This window comes from Terrapene carolina, unplaced genomic scaffold (assembly GCF_002925995.2).
Source record: "Terrapene carolina triunguis isolate 2854851 unplaced genomic scaffold, T_m_triunguis-2.0 Scaffold211, whole genome shotgun sequence".
NCBI lineage: Eukaryota > Metazoa > Chordata > Testudines > Emydidae > Terrapene > Terrapene triunguis.
Window position 1 is genome coordinate 20,371,205 of NW_020664562.1, and position 21,309 is coordinate 20,392,513.

The following is a 21,309-nucleotide window of genomic DNA, read 5'->3' on the forward strand; positions in this document are numbered from 1 at the left end:
GTTCCTTTAGCAGATTAAAAATCCAGTAGCAGACTACAAAGTTTCTCTTTTAGAAACATAATCACACAGAAGGGTAAAAGACAACAATAATCAAACCTCTCTGGTGAAAGAGAAAGCAGTTCCTTTCTGAAATGAGGACAATGTTGTAAACAGAGGAGGGCATAAGGAGGAACTGGAAACATCCTGCTCTTCTCATGCCTCTTTCCCGCCTTGTTTTTCTTCATCCTCATACAATTCCTTGGTCCTTCCTCCCTCTTCTTTCCTCACTGGTCTTTATTACTGACTGCCTCCATTAGTCCTTTGCCCCAAGAGCAGATCAAATGGGGACTCTGGGGTTCACCGTGACCAGCTAATACAGTGGTAAAAGTGTTAGATTGTGTCTGCACAAAGTGTTTGGGGTGTTTCATATCATGTTACTTACCTCAAGTTACCTACTCAATATAAAAAACACCTTTTTTCCTCTAATCTAGACAGACCCCCTAGTCAATCTCCTTGTCAGGGCCGGCTCCTGGCACCAGCTTAGCAAGCAGGTGCCTGGGGCTGCCAATGAAGACGGGGGCGGCACGTCCAGCCGTTCGGCGGCGGGGCTGTCACTCCGTCTCGGAGCGAAGGACCTGCGAATGAAGCGGCGGTAGAGCTGCCGCCGCTTGCGATTGCGGCTTTTTTTTCTCTCTCTCTCTGCTTGGGGCGGCAAAAACGCTAGAGCCGGCCCTGCTCCTTATTAGTGAAGTACTCTTCCCTATACTGCTTGCCAGTGCAATATACAGTCCCTGCACTACTGCAAGACACCACTGTAACACAATGTATTTTTATTCTAAATTAACTGGATATTTTAATATAAAAAGCTTTTAGTAGTTTAAATACATCCCAAATAGTCTAAAAATATAGATAGCTGAATATATGCCAGCAACCAGGATCATTTACTGTCTAGTATATGCTGTATTCTTATGTTTTTGCTAATACTCATGTAACATTAATATACTTTAAACAAATATACTTAGAGAGTAAATTCTCTAAGCAGTGCACTAGGGTTTTATCATGATTCCCATAAATGGCTCAAGAAATTGAGAGGCCAAATCCCCATGTGCCACTTTGAAAATTTAGGCCCCAATCCTATAAACATGTATGCACGTGAGTAACTTTGCTCATGTGAATAGTACCATGCAATTTTAGGGGCTAATCTGATCAAAGCTGGGCTTTTTAAAGAGGTACCAACATCCTTGAATGTATCCACAGGGTACATGTATTAAATAATATCCGGAATGTCAAAGTGCATTTGGATTGGTAGTTTTAAACAAAATGTTTGATTCAGATTACGTAAAACAAATTCAAAATCTTCCCTTTATTTGCACAATATCTGTGTTCACACCAGCAGCCTTATCCCTTATGTGGAAATTTAGAGCTGTATATCTATAATTTACTGTATGGAATTGTTTTCTGTTTCTAATTATATTGTTCCTTGTTCTTTTAAAACAGATGCTTAAATGTTTGAGCCAAGTTTTATGTTTTATCCAGTTAAATATGCAAGTGTTTCTGTCTGCAATTTTAGGGTTATTACACCCACGTTTCCTAACACTTTTACATGTAATAATACTATTCAAAACCTGATACATGTCGATTTACAAATTAATATATTTTTAGATATTATAATTAGATATTAGTTCTTGATATTAATGGTTTGTCTAGTACAACACTGCCATCCCATGATGGGCATGCACACATCATATCTAAGTGCTGAGTATTCCAACATGCTAACACTGTATTTTGATTTTCTTTAGGAAGTGCTATTAGGCCCATAGCCCTGCGAGCAGTATCTGCTATAGCTCATGCTCTTCCAGGATTTCCCATCTTAGCAACTGGAGGAATTGATTCAGCTGAGAGTGGGCTGCAATTTCTCCACAGTGGTGCTTCTGTTCTACAGGTATTTGTTTTTTTTTTTCCTTTAAAAATTATAATTAGTAATTTATCACAGAACTGTAATTTATCTTAAAACTAAAGATTTCACCTCAAAGTAGGAAAAAGGACACATTAACATAATTGATCCATTGGGACAAATGTTTATATTGTTATCTCCATGCTCGTTGCTAGGAGCCATTCACTTAAGATGTTCAGTGATGTAGTGGATGCCCCATAACCTATTGTGCTGACCCGGGAAAAGGCTAGCTTTTTAAGAGTGAAGTAGTACCTTTTCCTCTAACCTAGAAAGTTTCCAAATTAAATCACTTTCCCTTGTTAAGCAAATGAAGTTAATACATTTGTGCTTCCCAATACATCCTGTGTTTTCAGTTTCTGTCTTGCACAGCGTAAGCTCTTTGGAACAGGGAGTTTTCATCCTGTGTCTTATTGAGCACTGAAGGGAATTCCAAATGGCTTTATTTTTGGTCCCACCTGCATTCAGTTTGAAATAGCTGTTCTTCATCCAGGCACCAATCTCCCTCAAACACTTGTTTTGAGTGATGAAAAATGCAGAGCTGTGCATCCTTTACATGTTGTTGGCATCACAGTCATGGCTAAGGAATGGGATGTTAGATAGTTTGCAGTAGTTGGTTGCATTGGCTGATGTTTTCTTAAGCACTAGGCAGACTTTAGTATGAGTGATAGATTTTTTCATTAACAGGAGGTGTTGGTAGTATGGGTCCTAGAAGGTCCATTGGCACTTCAGCCTTTTGCCTGCACTGAGCAGCTGTCTGTGGATAGTAGGTGATCATAGCGTTTCTTTCACCAGGACATAAACCCCATGGTGTTAGGGTGGAGACTGATCTTCTATGCTGTGTATCTTTGGAAGCCTGCAGGATCGATAAGTAATCAGGGAAGGAACACATAATGTACATTGCATCTAAATGAAGGGGGAAACTTATGTTTGGAGGAGGTGATAGTCAGTCTAGAGCAGGGGTGGGCAAACTTTTTGGCCCGAGGGCCACATCGGGGAATAGAAATTGTATGGCGGGCCATGAATGCTCACAAAATTGAGGTTGGGGTGCAGGATGGGGTTTGGGCTCTGGGGTGGGACTGTGGATAAGAGGTTTGGGGTGCAGGAGGGTGCTCCGGGCTGGGATCGAGGGGTTTGGAGAGTGGGAGGGGGATCAGGGATGGGGCAGGGGTGTGGGGAGAGGCTCAGGGGATGCAGGCTCCGAGCAGTGCTTACCTCAAGCGGCTCCCAGAAGCAGGGGCAAGTCCCTTCTCCGGCTCCTACGCGGAGGCGCAGCCAGGCGGCTCTGCACACTGTCCCATCCGCAGGCACCGCCCCTGCAGCTCCCATTAGAGCAGGTAGGAGCCGGAGCGGGGCCATGCCGCAGCTTCTGGGAGCCACTTGGTGCAGCCCCTGACCCAGAGCCTCGGACGGAGTGCTGGAGCACCCTAGAGCGTGGCCGAGCCGCGTGGTGCAGTCCAAGACCCAGTGCCCTAGAGCGTGGCCGAGCCGCATGGTCTGCCCCGCAACCCAGCACCCCGGCCGGAGCACTGCAGTGGGGCCGAGCCGCATGGTGCAGCTTGCAGGCCGTAGTTTGCCCACCCCTGGTCTACAACATGACAATGGTGCCTTCATTCCCAATACCTCCTTTGGCACTGAAAATTAGATCCAGTGTGTGGCTGGCCTTACTGGATAGCTGCTATGATGGCAAAGGCCAGTCCCAGGTTTGCTGTGGTGAAGAAAAAATCCTGGGCAAATTTATTGGTGAGGTTATTTGCATAAGCCCTGAAGAGTCACACAGTACTAGGAGTTTGTGGGATCTCTAATAGCAGGTCTGACACTACAGTTACTATTGAAAGCTATCAGGGTAGTTGGCAAATTGAATACCCCTGGGATCCCAAACTACTGTTTGTCTGCTAGCCCCAGAAGCAAGTAAGTGCAGTGAAACGTTCTGGATTTAAGGGGAGATAGTGGTGAAACCTGTAACCTTTTGGGGGAAGAAGAAGCAGCAATAGGAGGTTCACATGCCCTGACAGCCAGTCCTGAACTCTCTGTATTAGCATCAAACAGGCAGAAGAGTACATGAGGTTATCCTGTAAGTTGTTTTGTTTATCTGCTTTACTAATAGTGCTTATTAATTTTTAAAACTTCTATTAGGTTATTTCAAACTCTCCTTTTATGGTAAAGGGATCATGGAGCTACTTTGTCTGGGTAACAGTCTCAGTGCTACTTCAGTTCTGTATCTCTTACACACACACACACACACACGCACCAATCGTATGATGCTACTTCTAGTACAATATTTGTCTACAACAAAAGTATGATCAACAAGGGAGTGTTTTCAGAACAACACATTTATTTAATTTATGGCCGCTAATTAGAACTGAAACTAGACCAAAATGTAGAGCTATGCACTTTTCCTTAATACAGATTGTGTATGTGTGTGGGGGGGCGGGTTCTTGTGTGTAGACATGTCCCTGAAGATAATGGTGAATTCTAAAATGTAACTAAATACAGAGAGAGTGGAATGGGTATTGTTTCTGGAGTGGCTAATTAAAGAATCACTTGCTGAACCTAGAAAACTCAGAATAATTTTTGAATACTAATTAAGTATTGGCTGATTAAAGTGATTCATGTTCAGTGTGGAGCTCTGTGCATGGAACACTGGGCTGGACACCTCCTTTAGAGAACATTGCAAGGCTCATCTATTTCCAGCATCATTTCCTCAACAGAGACAATGACGAGCCCTGTTTTCCCCTCTTAGGGTTTCTTTATACCAGCAAGTTGTGTTGGTTTAACTTAAATCATTTTTAAAACTGATTTAGATAAATGGGTGCAAAACCCTGTGTAGACACTTATTTTGGTTTAAGAGTGGCTTATTTCAGCCTAGCTGAAGTCAGTGAGGAATAAGATAAATGGATATAATCTGTTCTTAAACCAAAATGATATTGACCGTAGATATTTCCCTTGTCTAAGGGAAGAAGTAGAAGAGGGTGGGAAAAACGTAAAACCTTCAGCAGAGGATGGTGCAGAAAATATCTGATCAGAACAACAGTGACCCTCATATTTGATATCTAGATGGAATGAGATATAACCAAAACTGCAACTCCACCCCGCATCCAGCCCTGCTTCCCCCACACCCAAGGTCCCCAGAAGGGAATTGCCAGCACAGTCCAGAATTGTCAGGAACACGCAGACCAGGCACCTCTGCTCCAATGGCAGTGGCATAAGCTTCCCCTGCACCGCAACTCCCTGTAAGGTGGGCTGTCAGGAGCTCATCTCAGCATGGTCAGCCCTTGGATGCTGGCACCTGCAGCAGGGACCAGCCTCTCTGCAGTCAGACCTATGTGCCTCTGCTCCCCACCAACATGGAGAACAGCCTAGCTGAAAATGGCACCCCTGCGTGGCCAGTTCCAATGGCACTCATTGAAATTTGGCCCAGTCATCTCTTCATCATGGATGCCCTTTCAGTGTTTAGAAGTGCATTTGATCTAGCCTCTCTTTTGGGAGGAGGAGCACAACATTTTCAAATGTATAATTTCAAGATTGCTTATACAATAAAGGAAGTTTATAATAGATGCAGATCAATTTAACTATTTGTAACTTTAGCACCCATGTGGCCAAGATGGAGTTTACTCTTCAGGCAGCTCTGGCCAAGAAAAGGGGTGCTCAGTAATGCAGCGGGGAAAAACCTGTTCCAAGCCCCCTGGAGTGATCACACATGCACACCAGGACAGTACAATGAATACAGGGAAGGGAAATATTTATTCACAGAAGATGAATGGAGAAAAAACAACAAGGTGGCAGAGTGGGGGAATGGTAAAACGGGATCACACTCAACATGAGGCCCCCAGGCCCAGTGGTACCAGCGTATGAAAGGGCAGACTCTGAGCAGTGCATCTCCACTCAGGCTATGTCTATACTGGGATCGACGCTCTGAGATCGATCCACTGGCGGTTGATTTAGTATGTCTAGTGAAGACCCACCAAATCGACAGCAGATCGCTCTCCAATCAACCCCTGTACTCTAACCCTGACAAGAAGAGTTTTTCCCATCGACCCCCCACGGTAACTTGACCTAAGATACGTCGACTCCAGCTACGTTATTCACATAGCTGGAGTTGCATAGCGTAGGTCGATTTACTGCGGTAGTGTAGACATAACTTCAGTATTCAGGAGTCCCGGGCAGAGTTCCAGTCTGGCAGTGAGACTTGGGTGCTCCTGGTCATCTTCAGCGCCCCAGTAAACTTTCAACAACAAACCCCTCCGGTGCCCAATTCTGTCACTCTCTGCAAACCCACACAGAGCGACAACCTCTCCACTTACCTAGCTATAGCCTCCCTCCTTATTCCCAATTCAAGATCACAAGCTCCAGTACTCACGGCCCCATACATCCCTGGGCAACAGTGACACTGTGTCCAGCTCCGGTTTCTCCTTCTCGGGTGATTCCTCCCTAGCACAATGCTCCTCCTGGTTCCTGTCCTGGGGTGTCCCCGGTCGGCCGCTCTGTCCCTCCCAGGCTTCCGGCAGATTCTCGGCTACTTCACTGGGTGAGGGCCTGCTTGTGTAATGCAGACAGACCCGGGTGGACGGGATTGAACCGGGGACCTCTGGAGCTTAGTGCATGAGCCTCTATAGCATGAGCTAAAAGCCAACTGGCTGTTAGCTAGGGCTGTAGAGCAGACTCATTTTATCTCTCTGTCTATCTCTCTCTAAGTGGTCTCAGTGCCACTAGATGGGACCGAACACCACACCCAGGAGGTGTGTGGGTTATACTTGCTGTAGCCCTTTCGTCTCAAGCTACAGACCCACACACCCTTCCACTCTCCCTCTCTCCACGCCCCTGGAACAACCAACATTTCCTCCTCCTCAGGAAAAGGTTTCAAAGGTGCCATGATCTCTAAACCCCAAGGGGGTTACACATTATCTGGAAGTGAAAATATTTAAAACAAACAGATAGCTCTTCCAATTTGTGTAGTTTCAGGAATGGTATGAAAGAGCATTCATTTTTTATCTTTTCAATCAGATCTTGGATGCATTTAAATGCTTCCACCACTGATCTCTTAGTACTGTGCTTTGTCATAGCATATCTCAGTCTACGTATTTCTTTTCAACATAAAATGAAATAAACGTAAGTAACCATGTTATCCACATGTGCCCAATCCTGCATTTCATGCATACCCAAAGCTCTCACTGATTTTTGACTGCATCATTTTGAGGTTTGGTCTCTTACTGTAGGTTTGTTAGAGAGTGCAGTGTCATTGAAGTAACTTCTTTTTCTTTTTAAGTGAGCTTTTTCCTGGAGTTTTGATTTATAAAAATAAGATTTTCCATCTGTTTTTATGTGTCACTTGCATCACGTGTACTTTACCATGTCACATCGATGGTTTGGTAGATTGTTTGAAAGGCCTTTGAGGAACAGACATGAATTTGCAGAAGTCATTACACTGTAGGAAACTAAAAATGGAGACAGTTATAGAAAATTCCAGTGGAAAGAGAAAATGTATTGTGGGAAAAGTAATAAAAGCACAAAAATACTAAAGTAAAACTCACTTCACAGTAGCCTGTATGATTCAATTGTAGATCAATATTATGTAGTTAATGCATTAGCAGTAGAGCATTAATTTGCAATTACCGCAGGCGATCTGATCCTCTGTGTTTCGTCCATTGACATAAATGACCTTTTATTGAAAGAGATTCTGCAGTCATTATTTCTAGCGGATGTAACAAAAAGGGATAGAACAAAGAGGTTGCTTTCTGCAGTATGCATTTTTCATGGTAAAGGCTCCTGAATTTATACCCTGGCATGGCATATTTTTAGTAAATCTTTACTATTTAGTTGCTAAACTTGAAAAGAACAATAGGTCTTTTCAAACAACTTTTTAGACTGTTATAAAATGTGTAGGTCATGGTCATGCATGTCTCCATCACCTCCAGGCTGGATTTCTGAAATATACTCTAGGGGTGTTTCTGTAAGCCACCTGGAATGCTACTGCTTCTGTTGCCTACCTCCTAAGAATTAGATTGTGGCTTTGCCACAAAGCCCTGGCTAAGAGGCACCACATAACTGCTCTGCTCTTGAAACAGACCATAGGCTAGATTGTGACTCAGAAAGTCACAATCTAGTCCCTGGCTCCTCTCTTGCTCCAGGAAGGAAGTAAACTGTGTCAGACCCATACCTGACTTGTTGCTTTCCCTTCTGTACCAGCTCAGATGCACTCATCAGCACACTGTTGGGACTGACTCAAGATTCTACCCGCTCCCCTACCTTGCTTGTCAACTCCTCACCCATCTGTCCCAGAGGGGCGGTTATCCCCTCCCTGAGAGGCTTCTGTCCTCACACTGTGACCCATGATATGGTTAGCCCACACATGGGAAAACAATACCCTTGAACTCCCTTCCTGCTATATGCAGAAATATACAATGAAAAAAGCAATCTGCTGGTAAGTGAGGCTGGCCACAGTGACCATCTAACTTCCGCACATTCTGCACTGCCTACTTATGTCAAATTCAAGGTGCTGATTCAATGTATAAAGCCCCAAATGGTCAGGGACTTGATTAGTGAAAAAAGCTGCCTCCTCCCTTATATTCTGTCTTGACACTGAAGACCATCAAGGACACTTCTGCTGTTGGTTCCTGAGATAAACTCTCTCAAACAAGGAACAGTTGGCTTTCCGGTAAGGGCCTGTTCCTGTGCACTTACTTCCTTTGGTAACTGGTAACCAGAGGCTGTTCGGCTCTAGGACTCAGATTGACAGGATTTTTTTCCCCAGGAAGTGTATTACTGAGGCATTTAACTGAGGGATTTTTATAACAGCAGGACAGTTCTTTATGTGTGAATAAACAAGCTTTTGTACTGCAAAATAGGGGGGTTTCAACTGTTTGCAATTTTTGGACTTGTATTCACAACAGTAAGTCATAAAACAAATAACTACCCAGAGACGCGAGAATGCAGAAATCTGCACCTCTCTGAGAGACTCTAGAGAGACCAGGGAATGGAAGATTCATGGAGATGCCAGTCATGGAAAGGAAATGTGCATGTAAAAAAACTTTCCATTCTGCATCATGGCAGCTCCACTGATCCTTTGCTGCTGGGAAGTAGCAAGCAATGAAAAGAAGAAAAGGAGAGTAAGGCACAGAAGCGTGTGTATAATCATGAAGGATAGCACCTGTGCCATACATAGACTTACATTGGGGACCACTCTGAAGAGCACCTTCTAGTTGAGTGATAACTCTGTATAGTGTTGATCAGTTTGACTACATGATCAAGTGGCTGGTCTGCAAATTTTCTCAGTTTTAGTAAAATCTTCTTCTCACGAAGAAGTAAATAATCTGGAAGAACGATCCTTGATGCCTTAATTTTCTTGTAACATCATAGTCCTCCCTAATACAGCACTTGATCCATGTTGAGAGAGGTTCTTTTATCCATGCAATTAGAATGAAGGAATTGGAATGAGAAGGAAACAGAGAAACAGATTATCTGAAACTCACAGTACATTTAGGAAAGGTTTTAACTTCTCTCAACATCCAGGTTATGCCATTTCTTTTCCTTCTGATATTCACTATTTGAGCAGCGAAAGGGGAAAGAAAAATCTCTTGGGAAGTGTGAAAGTGAGTTTTTATCATAGGCCTCAGAGGGTCAGAACTGTTTTATTCACATGAATGTCATTCTTCAACGGGAATAGTAGCTAGTTCACAAATTCCTACAGCCAAGCTGATAAAGGATGAAAGCAATTGTAGCTGAAATAAAATAAAACAGTACTGAAGGGAGAGACTCACAGGAATGCGAGGTTAATCATTGCCAGACTAAATTGAGGTCCGAAGATGGGAAAATTGGTTTGCTGGTTGGTTTTGATAGACGTGCAGCTTTCAAAAATCAGGATGTGCATCAAGAGAAGATGCTCATTAGAGCTGGTTGGAAATGTTTAGATGAAACTTTTTTCCATAGAAAAATGCCAGTTTGTTGAAACCAAAACGTTTCACGGAAACTTATCGATGTCAATGAATATTTCATCAGGTTCTTGGGTTGTTTGTGTGTGTGTGTCTCTGTAGCCCTGTGGTTAGAGCACTGGCCTGGGATGTGGGTTCTGATTCTTTCATTGACTGTTCAGAATGGTCTGGGATGAAAACCTTTTTTCTGAGTCAGGCAGAGGAGCTACTTGAACCTGTCTGTCCATGAGTTAATGATGCTGTTCATTACCGACATGTGTCCTTTTATGGTGCTGACTCTTAGGGCCAAGGAAAGTCCATCCAGAGAGAAGTCAAGAAGTGATGGAATTCCTGACTTTCTAGCATTATTTTTTGTTTCATAGCACCAATAATAATAATTTCTCCCTATGTGTGAATATGATTTTTGAGGTAGAAAGTGAACTGGATTTTAGAAGGGTTACTGACTCTTTCAGAATAACCTGGCTCTGCCTTTCAAGATTAAGCTGCCAGGTTTAGGGAGCTTGATGAAGAGGAGATCTATATTTGGAGGACTTGAGAAGGCAGGGCAGGAGAATAGTGCCAATGGCCCTGTAACTGCATGACACAGCAACTGATCTGATGCTGCACTAGCTGCTGAAATGCATTTCCCTCCACAATATTTTCCTACTCCTTGGCACAGGATAGAGCTTTGTGCCTTTGATATTCCACAAGTACATGATGAAGTTAAAGACAGGTGTAGAATCTAAACATGTGCCTGGCCTGTTTACATACTGCTTTTTAGCGTGTCTGCCTACAAGTATCTCCTTCACGTTGCATAGCACCTACAGTACAATGGTACAGTTCATTATGGGTGACTGATCATGAGATTATTGCTCATAGCTGTAATGCTCAAGGCATGTGAAATCATATTTGTTTTCCTAAATAGATGGTCGTGATTGTAAAATCCTGCATGTGCCCATGTACTGTATAGGGGTTAGCTCTGTAGCTCCTAGAACTAACAGAATACTATAGTCTCATATGAAAGTAATGCAGAGCATGCCTTTTTAATCTGCAGATCAGCACAACTCTCACAGAATCTGATCCCTCCAAGCTGCATACTCAGAATCTAAATGAACAAACATTTATGTACCTTTGTTCAGTTGTAATGTTCAAAAGAAGGATAAAAAACTCTCATCCAACTCAGCCTTGCATCTTGATACTGCATTCCCAAGCCTTGTTAAATAGCATCCCATCTGCTATCCTATAACTCTAGAGTCATTTAGAAGCTAATGTGAATAAATCAAATAATTTCATCTATATTTTATCAATACTTAAGAAGATTTTTCTTAGTCATGAACTTGTCCTTTTAGAAGAGAGGTTCTCAAACTTTTTTAGAGTGTGAACCACATTGTCTCCTATACCACCTCCCCTCATTTTCACAATCATGTAATATCTTCCAGGCAATTACAGCAATTGCTTATTTAGAGAAGTAATTTTAGGAAAGTATACAATGTATTTTTAGCTGTTGTAATGTAATTTACAGCTATAAAGGGGGAGCCAGAATTATGTGACCAGACAGCTCTCCATGGACCACTGTCTGCAGACTACTAGCGGTCTAAAGATGACAGTTGGAGAACCTTTTCCCTAGAACATTATATTTGGATGCTTACATTCTTATTACACCCCTCCCGCATTATAAGTAGGTGCTGAAATAGTCTGGGGATGCTGAATGTGCTCTTTTTGATTTCCTGATTCTTTGAATACTCTGTGTTAATCTAAATCATTGCTTAGAAACTGCAAAATAGTTTTATTATCTTCATGTGCAATAGTTATGCAGCATTTTTCACTATGTGGCAGAGAACGTTCTTCACAGACTTGAGTAGTCTACTACTAGCTACAGAAGATACAGTTTTTAAAATCATATGTAAGCATTACCGAGATTTAAATCGCACATTTACCCATCATGAATGTCCTAGTTTTTTTAGGAATATTAGATTACACCCATTAGCTGGCAAGGCTCGGGTAGGTTCCTTCATGAAGCACCTTGTATTGCTTTTATGTAGTACAGTCTGTCTTCAATATAACCTAAGCCAATAGAAACTAAACAAAAAGACAATGATCTCAACTGTACATTGAAAAAAATAGCCTAAACAGATTCATAAATACTTCTCAGACAAAAAGGTAGATTTATGTATTTAACAGTTCTCATGAAGAATTTATAATGAAAAAAATTGCATTAAATGATGACAAATACGTTTAAAATTAGATACATAGTATAATACAAGAGGCTGAGTAACTCTTTTCCTTACCTTCTGGGCATATCAGTGAGGAACATTTCAAAGCAAACTCATCCAAATTAATATAAAAGCAAAACTGCTTATCCATTGCAGAACCTTTCGAAGGTACCTGAGAGGAAATTTTGTTGTTTATCCCATTGCTAGAATCAGAATATTAGAATGTGTGAAGTCAAAGGCAGATTTTCTAATAGGATGGCATTTCGAGAGCTATTTTATTTAGAGATCTTGTGCAGTTTAGTAGCAACGCTGAAATAAGTCTCTTCCTTTTGGGGGAAGTAAGATGGCATTCTGCTAAATGCTAAAATTTTATCACTTTGGGGGGGGGGGAAGCTGCCAGAGAGGCCTAAGAATATAAAAGCATTTGAGATCTCAGAAGGAGTTTAAATCAATGCACTGCCACAGTTACAGTGCAGATGAAAGAGCCTGCTGTCTCAATTGCCAGGAAACTACTTCGAAACTCTCACTTTGATTTCTTTTGGTAGTCCTTTACATTACCGCTAAATGCAATAGATGGGGACATCAGTGCTTTGATGTTGTACAGCTACAACAAATGGAAACTAATATGGTAGAGCAGTCAACCTTTGTGATTTGCATGTGTATATACAAATATATACCCATCAATCTCCTTATCTGACTGTGTATCTCCACTACCAGTCTGCCAACCTAGTGTACCTCTTTTCATTACAATTACTATTATTTTGTGCCCATTTTCCAACAGAGAGCAAAACATATATTTTTGATGGAAGGAAAAATAAAATTGTCTCCCCGCTACTTCTAAGCTATGAATGATGTGAATTCAGTAACGATAGAGAGCTACAATAGTGATTTGAGACAGGTTAGAATAGGAGTGCTACTGCTAACCAGGACTGATGATGGTGATGGAGAATTAGAAACATTGCCTTGATGATACTCAGCACTGAGGCATTTTTGTTATCACAATCTAATTATAGCACGAATATTTACACCACTTGAAAATTAACAGTAATAAAACATATAGGGCCAGATTATCTGGCTTTCTCCAGTTCTTTGCTCCATGTGTGCTGTAAAGGGACAGTAAACTTTCTGCATCTCCTTAGCTGGGAATTGTGTGAGAAGATACAGGGCAGGGATGGAACTGAAGGAGTGTGGGGCTAACGTTCACTGCTGCCTCTGTGGCACCATCTCTTCCACAACCACCCTGGATTCTGCAGAAGCTTCTCCATCGACTCCAGAGTCCATCCTGGTGGGGAAGATGAAGACTGAAGCTCCAGGGTGAGGAGAGAGGGGAACAGGATTGGGACTAGAGAGAGGTACACATCTTCCCCCATCCAACCCCACAGAAATTATATGAAAAAGATAATACACCTCCTACCTGAAATATATTTTCCAAATAATCCTCTCCTCCCCTGCCACTTCTCCCAAGAAGGTGTTCATCATCTGGGGAAGCCTTTAAATGGAACTGCACAGCTAGTGAGTTGGTAGGGGCTATTCCAGGGTCCTGGCTTTATATGGATGACCCTAGCCTCCCAAGATCCTGTGGAATATGGTGAGTTTGGGGCAGCCCTAAAGCTTTTTCTGCAGAGAACAAAACAAAACATGACACGCTGATGTGTGGGTATTTCCCTCAAAAGCAGTCGCTCTTGGCAAAATCCAGTGAACCCAGTGGGAAATGTGCCTCAGTAAAGTCTTCAGGATTTGGCCCTACTGTGTTTTGTAATGATGATTATAAAAACCCAGCAGGCCATTTGTAAAGTGTCATTATCACTGATGCACATTATTGATAATATCATTTTTTAAAAATATGGAATGTGAATAAAAATGTTTCAAATAGAAGCAAATTATTAAAAACAAATATATAACAAGTAGTAAAAAGAACTCTGCTGACACATTCACTCTAGCTCGCTACTGAGCTTTTTCAAGATCCCATTGACAAAGTTATATAGATGTATCCATGGTTATTTATCAATATATTAGGGCGGTAATCTCTTATACTGTACATAAGTAGGGATCCTGCAATGTATGTGTGTCTCTCACGCTTGCAGTTTCACAGAGCTTGATCCTGTGATGCATTCCAGAGGTGCATTCCCCAGTGAAATCCTATAAAGTGGATTTCACTTAATGAGTTACCCTTGCATTATGCAGCTCAGGACCAAGCCCTTAGAATTTATTCTTAGGTTATATGAGATAAAATTGCTCAATATATTTATTTGTGTGTGTAAAGGATTGGAAGCACTGTTCCTCCATTCCCCATCCTCCATCCTCCCAGTGGTGTTGTGCCTGTCACTATCCAACATTAAATAGTATTAAGCAAGGTTCGGTATACAGAGAATTCAGCCTGCTTAGTACCATGACAAATACATCTTTAAAGATCCTTTTAACTTTTTATTAAAGATACAGGAAAGAAAAACAGTTAAAGCATTTGAAATGTTAAGTGTTAAGTAAGGCTTTCATTTTAACAATATACCTTGTTCCCTTTCCCTTTAACTGGAGAGAGTTTGAGAAGGGGGAAAAACCCTTCTTTCACAGTCTTTTAAACGATATCAATGATGGTAATAATTATTCTTGTGTGTAAAAGAGAAGAAGTTGGTTGAAATGAGCTGTAGCTTTTTGTTGTGCTGCTGTTTTTGTTAAAGTCTGATCCCATTTCATCTCAGTTCGTGTTTGGGATTCAGCTCTAGCCAGTAGCAGTGGCAATGTTATCTAGGTCCCTATGTCTCGCACAGGCTGGTCAGGACCTCTCTCAGGATTAGGATGACGAAGGTCCAGGATCCCACGAGATAGTGGGGGTGGCAGCCATGATGGTGAAGCTTGCTTCAGTGGCCTCTGGCTGTTCTTTTCCCCAAAAAATCTCTTTAAGGATCCATAAAGGGAATGATGAGTGGAATAGCCCCTCCCTTCATTAGTTTGTCCACCAGTGGGGCCTTGTTTCCAACACACCGGTTTTGGTTCATTAGTTTCCAGACCACATTCTGTTGTTCGCCAGACATGATCGCAACACAGTCCTTGAGTTGTATATGTAGTCTTTTTGTTTAGACTAATTCAGCTTTTCCCATCAACATTTTCATTATAAGTTATTGTGATATCTTATGAACTTTCACATATTTTTACATTTGAGCTCACAATTAGAGTAAATTTAAATTATCACAACAACCCTTCTGATTTTTAGTTAGCTATCGTCTTCTGCACATTCTTAGGTTATTTCAATTCATAATGTTGCACCATAATATGGAAAAAAAGTAAAAGCCTCTCTATTTATAAGGTTATAACAGGTATCCTCTAGTATATCTCATGTGTACGCATCCTGTCAAAATATTTCAGAAATTCGACAACAGAATCTGAACTTGTTTTAAGTGACATGACATAGCATGGCTTTTAACTGTATTTTCTTACATTTTAAATATTTTTTTTAAATAGCTAATAAAAGTGTTACCCATATGCTTAAAAAAAATGGAATCCTTTAGCGAACAAAGAGGTTTAAATAAAGCATCAGTTGGGTTTTCAGTTAAATAACCTGTGGAGGAAATTATTATGATGTTCTCTATAATTGCTCTGAAAAGAAAATCTCTAGGTCTATGGAAGGCATAACAGATCTAATTAATGCTCACCCTGTTTCTCCAGAGAAACAGATTTTGTGTAATGTAAATGGGCTGCATAGGAAATGTTCTTGTGCATATTTTATAGTTATTCCCCTTTTTTCCTGCAAAGCAGTGGTGTACAATATTTTAAAATGTACCTTTCTTCTTCTGAACTGCAGCTTGTATTAGTTTGTGAAACCATGTGTAAAATGTTGATATGTTACCTAGGTCTTTTTTTCCCTTAAGTGGTGAAATCAAGTATCTAGTGAATCTTATGATTTAATTTTAGAGGGTGTGTGTGTGCGTGTGTGTGTGTGTGTTTCTTTATATTGTCTTGAAGTAGGAGACCATTTCATTGTTTTATTCATTACATGCTTTTCTGATGTCCTCATATGAATAAAAGCTTATATCAGTCACTGAAAACACTGACTTAGCCTGGTGCCTGATAGTCTTTCCAAAGATTTACCTAACATGTCTGCAGTTTGTACGGCAGGAAAATTGGTGGTTCCTCTTTAAGAGGATACAGTATTAATTGGGCTTCTTCCCCCTTCAGGGTGCTTCTTTCACCTTCATTGGATACATCAGCTGACCCCTCCCCTCATACTCCTCATATGAATTGGAAGGGAGCCAACCAGTAAGGCCTAGCAATATAGAGTACCCATGCCAAGTGGTTGCAGATCTTTGGAGACAGAGACTTAGATATATCTACACAAAACAGACTTGGGCTCACACTACAGCACTAAAAATAGCCATTTGGATGGTCTGACTCAGGCTGGAGTTCAGGCTCTGAAGCCTATCCCCTCTCTGGGCTTCAGAGCCTGAGCTTTAGCCCAATCTGGAATGTCCACATGGTTATTTATTTATAGCACCGTAGCACGAGCCTGAGTCTGTAGACCTGGGTTCTGAGACATTTATTTTTTTGCAGTGTAGACCCCAGAATTGTAAATCTTTTCAATTGTATTGTCAGCCTCACAGTGTTTGTTTTGTTTTGTTTTTTTGCTTGTTTGTTTTTGAAGCCCAAGTTCCTGAAATCTGGTGACTATGTGAGGATCTCAGGTTTTGGTTTTTTGGGTTTTTGGGGGGTGGGGGTTCAAGTACATTTCTATCTCTCATGGTCACAGAAAAGACCTTTAAATGTGAATCCTAAAGGCTAAAAACGAGAAGATAAATGAAAACAATCCCATTAAAAAAAAAATTCATGGTCTTGGGGTGGGATCCTGACTCATGCTTTGGCCTCTTGTGCTTGGCAATACTAGGGACCAACACTTTGGGCAGGAATTGTGTGTGTGTATTTAATTTGGTTCATGGAGCCTGTTGGTGGTGTCTCCAGTTCATTTTAGTGCTCTGGTTGGGATTTCTGAAATTGGTATCAGATGATACTTACTGCCATATTTGATGTCTTTGGGAGATTTTTCGTAGCTGAATTTGGGCTTTTAGCTGCCCAGGCTATATCCACTAGTCTCGTTGATGGTTATCAGCTTAAATTCCTGAGTTCCATTTATTCTGATGTTCATAATACAGTTGCATTTAAGGCCCCTGAACATCAGTAAGTTCAAACAGCACAAGTAATCTCATGTACCATTGGAAATTTGTTGTTGATTGCTGGGTGTGTGTTTTATAGGTGTGCAGTGCAGTACAGAATCAAGATTTCACTGTGATTGAGGACTACTGCACAGGACTGAGAGCCCTACTTTATCTGAAAAGCATTGAGGAGCTTCAAGACTGGGATGGACAGAGTCCTGCAACCATGTGCCATCAGAAAGGAAAACCAGTACCCAAAATTGCTGATCTGATTGGAAAGGTATGCTGTTACACTGAGATTCCTGGCTAATGATATCAGCTTTTGGCTTCAAGCATAGTTTCATATGTTGGGTTATGCTTTTTATCCTAGTGGCCATATTTTGTCACCATTGCCATCAAAATTAGTTGGTATGAGGTCTTTTGTCCCCTTCTGAATAGTCACCAGGCAATTTGTGATGTCATATTACTACTGTTACCATTGACATGATGTCACCACTTCATTGACAGTAGCATGGCTTATTTTTTAAATATAGAATGTAAAGACAAAAAGTATTAGAAATTCTCTCTTCATTGTACTTTTTAATTCAGATTTGCATGGCTGATTTTGGGTCAGAATCCATAGTATGTTTCGACCCTTTTGCAACACTCTGGTCGCACAAAGGATGCCAAATGCAAATAGCTCGGCCATCTGAGAGATCTCCAAGCATGAGAGAGCTCTTAGTTGGCACAGAGCCAGTTTACCTGCTGTGTTCCATCAGTCCCATTACTATAGTATCTGAGCACTTCACAATCTCTAACAGATTTATTCTTAGAACATCTGAGGTAGGAAAGTGCTATTATCCCCATTTTACAGGGCAGAAACTGAAGCATAAAGAGACTAAGTAACTTGCCTGAGGATCTACCACAAGAAGTCTGTGGTAAAGCAGGAACTTGAACTCAGGTCCCTGATCTTCTAGACTAGCATCCTAACCACTAGATCATTCTTCTTCTTTGCTCCAGCAGTCCTGTTGGGGACTCTGGCCAGTTGGTGTGGATTGCAGCAGCCCCAAGTCTGTTCTCCCTTACACTAGGCATCCTGCAGATTCATGTTCAGAATCAGGGAGATATAACTGGCTCCCTAATGGCACTCTCCTGCCCCCTGCACCAATCAAAATCTCAGCAGTGAGTCTGTGTCTTTGTTTCAAGTTACTAGAGGGGATCACTTTGAAGAGTGGTTTCAGTTATGGCATCATGGCTATTGATTATCCTTCTAAAAGTCTAATATAACCCTGTTGAAAATGTTGTAAAAAGTAAAGAATTACAAAAGAATAGGATTTGCAGTGTCAAATGCTTCCAAATCTCTGCTTATCGTTGCTGTTGACTGGAGTTCTTTTCAGTAGGAGGTTAGTGATTTTTTTTTTTTTTTTTTTTGGTTCTCTGTGGTGGTCTGAAAATTATAATGTTATCTTTCTGTGGAAAAGACAATCTTATTCCTAAAGCTCTGAATACTAGTGTTTAAAAAAATTCTAATCTGTTTCCTTTCAGCTGCTTAAGTTTATGTGGTTAAACCCCAGCTCAAAAGGTTATGTCTCAACTTTCTCTTTAACAGATATTGTCAAAGAAATACACACTGCATTTACACTTTGTATAATACAGTGATGTTAACAATTCTTCCCTTAAAACAACATTCAGTATTCTATCTTAGTATTACCTTTTTATTATACTAAATAGACAGCCATTGTCAGAAGATATTTTTCACGTCCTTCTGAATGAAAAGGAAAAAAATTACAATTTTTAGTCTTTTCAGCTTGTCACTACATCAATAATTAACTTTAAAAAGGTAGTATGAAAAGATGCTTTAAGGAAGCATTTAATAATTCAAAGGAATCTTAACTTGAAACAGGTCACATGAAAAAGAATAAAAACGAAGTCCTATGTAATCTAGTTTTCTGGCTATGTTAGACATTTAAAAAGAGCAAGAGATACAGATTACAACTGACTTTGTATTTGATTGCCTTTAATACAAAATTATATCATTGGACCATTGCTACCAGATGACAAAATGTAAAGTTTATCCAGGCTGAACCATTGAAGAGATAATAGTATATTATATTTCAGTCCCAAATTCAGGGTAACTGCATGTCCAGTAACGAACAAATAAGAGGAAAAGGAAGAAAAATAATGCAGCCTGGATATAAGAGAAATACCATGATGAATGACTCTGCTAGAGGGAATCAAACACACAGCCTAGATATCATTAATATTTATAAAATCATAATTAGCAAGACCGTGCCTAAGCAGTGTTATTAGTGTAACTAATTACGTTATCATAAACTAAGTTTGCAATATTATAGGAATCAGTGTTCTTACCTTCATAAATTATCATCAGTATTGGATTCCATGTACTGTACCTACAAATTCAGCTAAGCACTATAGGTTCATATATATTCAAATCCAAATAGCTCCATACTTAGAATGTTAAGTAGCTGATATAACATGTTCATCTGATTCCTTCTCTAAATCAAATCCAAAACCAAGGAGAAGGTGACAAACCGAGGTACTGTAAAAATTCTTACTAGTACAAAAGCTATGTAAGGATATCATGTAATAAAAATTTGACAGCCAAAATCCTACATTCTGGTTTACAAATATTTTATAAAGAGTTTTTCAAATGTGTCTTGGTTTTAATGTGACTTGAAAGCTAATTCATTCAGTAGGACCTATAAGAAAGATAAACAAGAAACAGTGACAGTATTTTGCATACTAAAGCTATGTGGCTAATATATGCTACTAGTAATAAAAACTGTTAGATTTATTGAACAGTCAATGTAAAAATGTAAGGGGCAGATACTCCTCCATTTAGTTAGTGACAGAATTCCTATTGCCTTCAGTGGGAACAGGGGATCTGTCCCCTGGACAGAAGTGGAGACCGGTGAGAAACAGCTAGAAATAGGTATAGTTTTCAACAACAAGATCACAGAGGGGGTAGACCTTTTAGAGTTAAGACATGTCTACATCTGACAGAAGTACATTTATGCTTGTATAGACATCAGCCCTGACCATAGCTAGATCCGTTTGTGGTGGTATCTATTTCAGTAAACAGTCTGATTTTGAATGTTGCCATCCACAGTAATTCCCTATGCTATTGGTAATCCATTTCTTCCATCAGGTTCAGGTAAAAGCAGATGGTCTACTAGCAAATTATTGCTCTAGGATCTTCCAGTGCTAGCTGACATGAGTAAAATGATGGATGCAAAGCTCCTTGTAAGAGATACTCGTGACACTGCACTTCAGCTGCTTTGCAATGTCCATGTTGTAATAGTGTCCACAATGGTCACCATATTAGTTAACTGATCATGGTATTTCCTGTTTTTCTTCGAGTGATTGCTCATGTGTATTCCACAGTAGGTGTGCGTGCTCACCATGTGCACCGGTGCCGGAAGTTTTTCCCTTAGCAGTATCCGTACTGGGGGAGCACCATGGCGACCCCTGGAGTGGCGCCTGTATATCGCGCTATAAGGGGAGCCACGGGCTCCCCCCACCCTCAGTTCCTTCTTGCCGCCAGTGAAGGTAGTCGGAACCTTGTGCTCCAGCTCTGCCGCAGCCTTTTCTTCTCGACCTTAGTGGTACCATTCGTAGATTGTTTCTTCAATTGTTAGAGTGGGCTCGGGGCATGCTCCGTGCCCCAGGCTTCAAGTCGTGTGACTCCTGTCGCCATTCTATGCCTAGGAGTGACTTGCACACTGAGTGTCTCCGCTGCCTGGGTGAGACTCACATTAGCGACCGTTGCAAGATCTGCAAGTCGTTCAAGCCAAGGACCAAGAAGGAGAGAGACATTAGACTTCGAGCTCTCCTGATGGAGTTGGCACTGGCCCCAATGCCAGCACGCTGATCGGACCCGGCGCCGGCCACCGCATCGTCGGTGCGTAGCGAGGCCCCTTCGACCAGTCGGCACCGCTCTCCCTCCAAAAAGCAAGGGAAGGACCCGGCCTCACAGCGGTGCCGCAACAAGGAAAAGGGGGAGGGTGGTCCCGCGTTGGGCAGTCCTCGGTCCCTCCCGGGCTCAAGACCTCCGACTCGTGTGGAGCGGAGCAGCCCGGCACCGTCGGCCCGTGCATCCCCACCGGTACGGATGCCGTCGA

General features: G+C 41.4%; 1 protein-coding gene across 1 annotated transcript in view; it reads left to right on the forward strand.

Annotated features, from left to right (window-relative positions):
• The window catches only part of LOC112119086 (dihydropyrimidine dehydrogenase [NADP(+)]), a 601,635-nt gene that overhangs the window by 518,646 nt on the left and 61,680 nt on the right, over positions 1-21,309 (forward strand). Inside the window, exons 19-20 of the mRNA XM_024217640.3 lie at positions 1,779-1,921; positions 17,289-17,468. Of these exons, the coding sequence (XP_024073408.2) occupies positions 1,779-1,921; positions 17,289-17,468 (323 nt within the window). The remainder of the gene's footprint in view (positions 1-1,778; positions 1,922-17,288; positions 17,469-21,309) is intronic.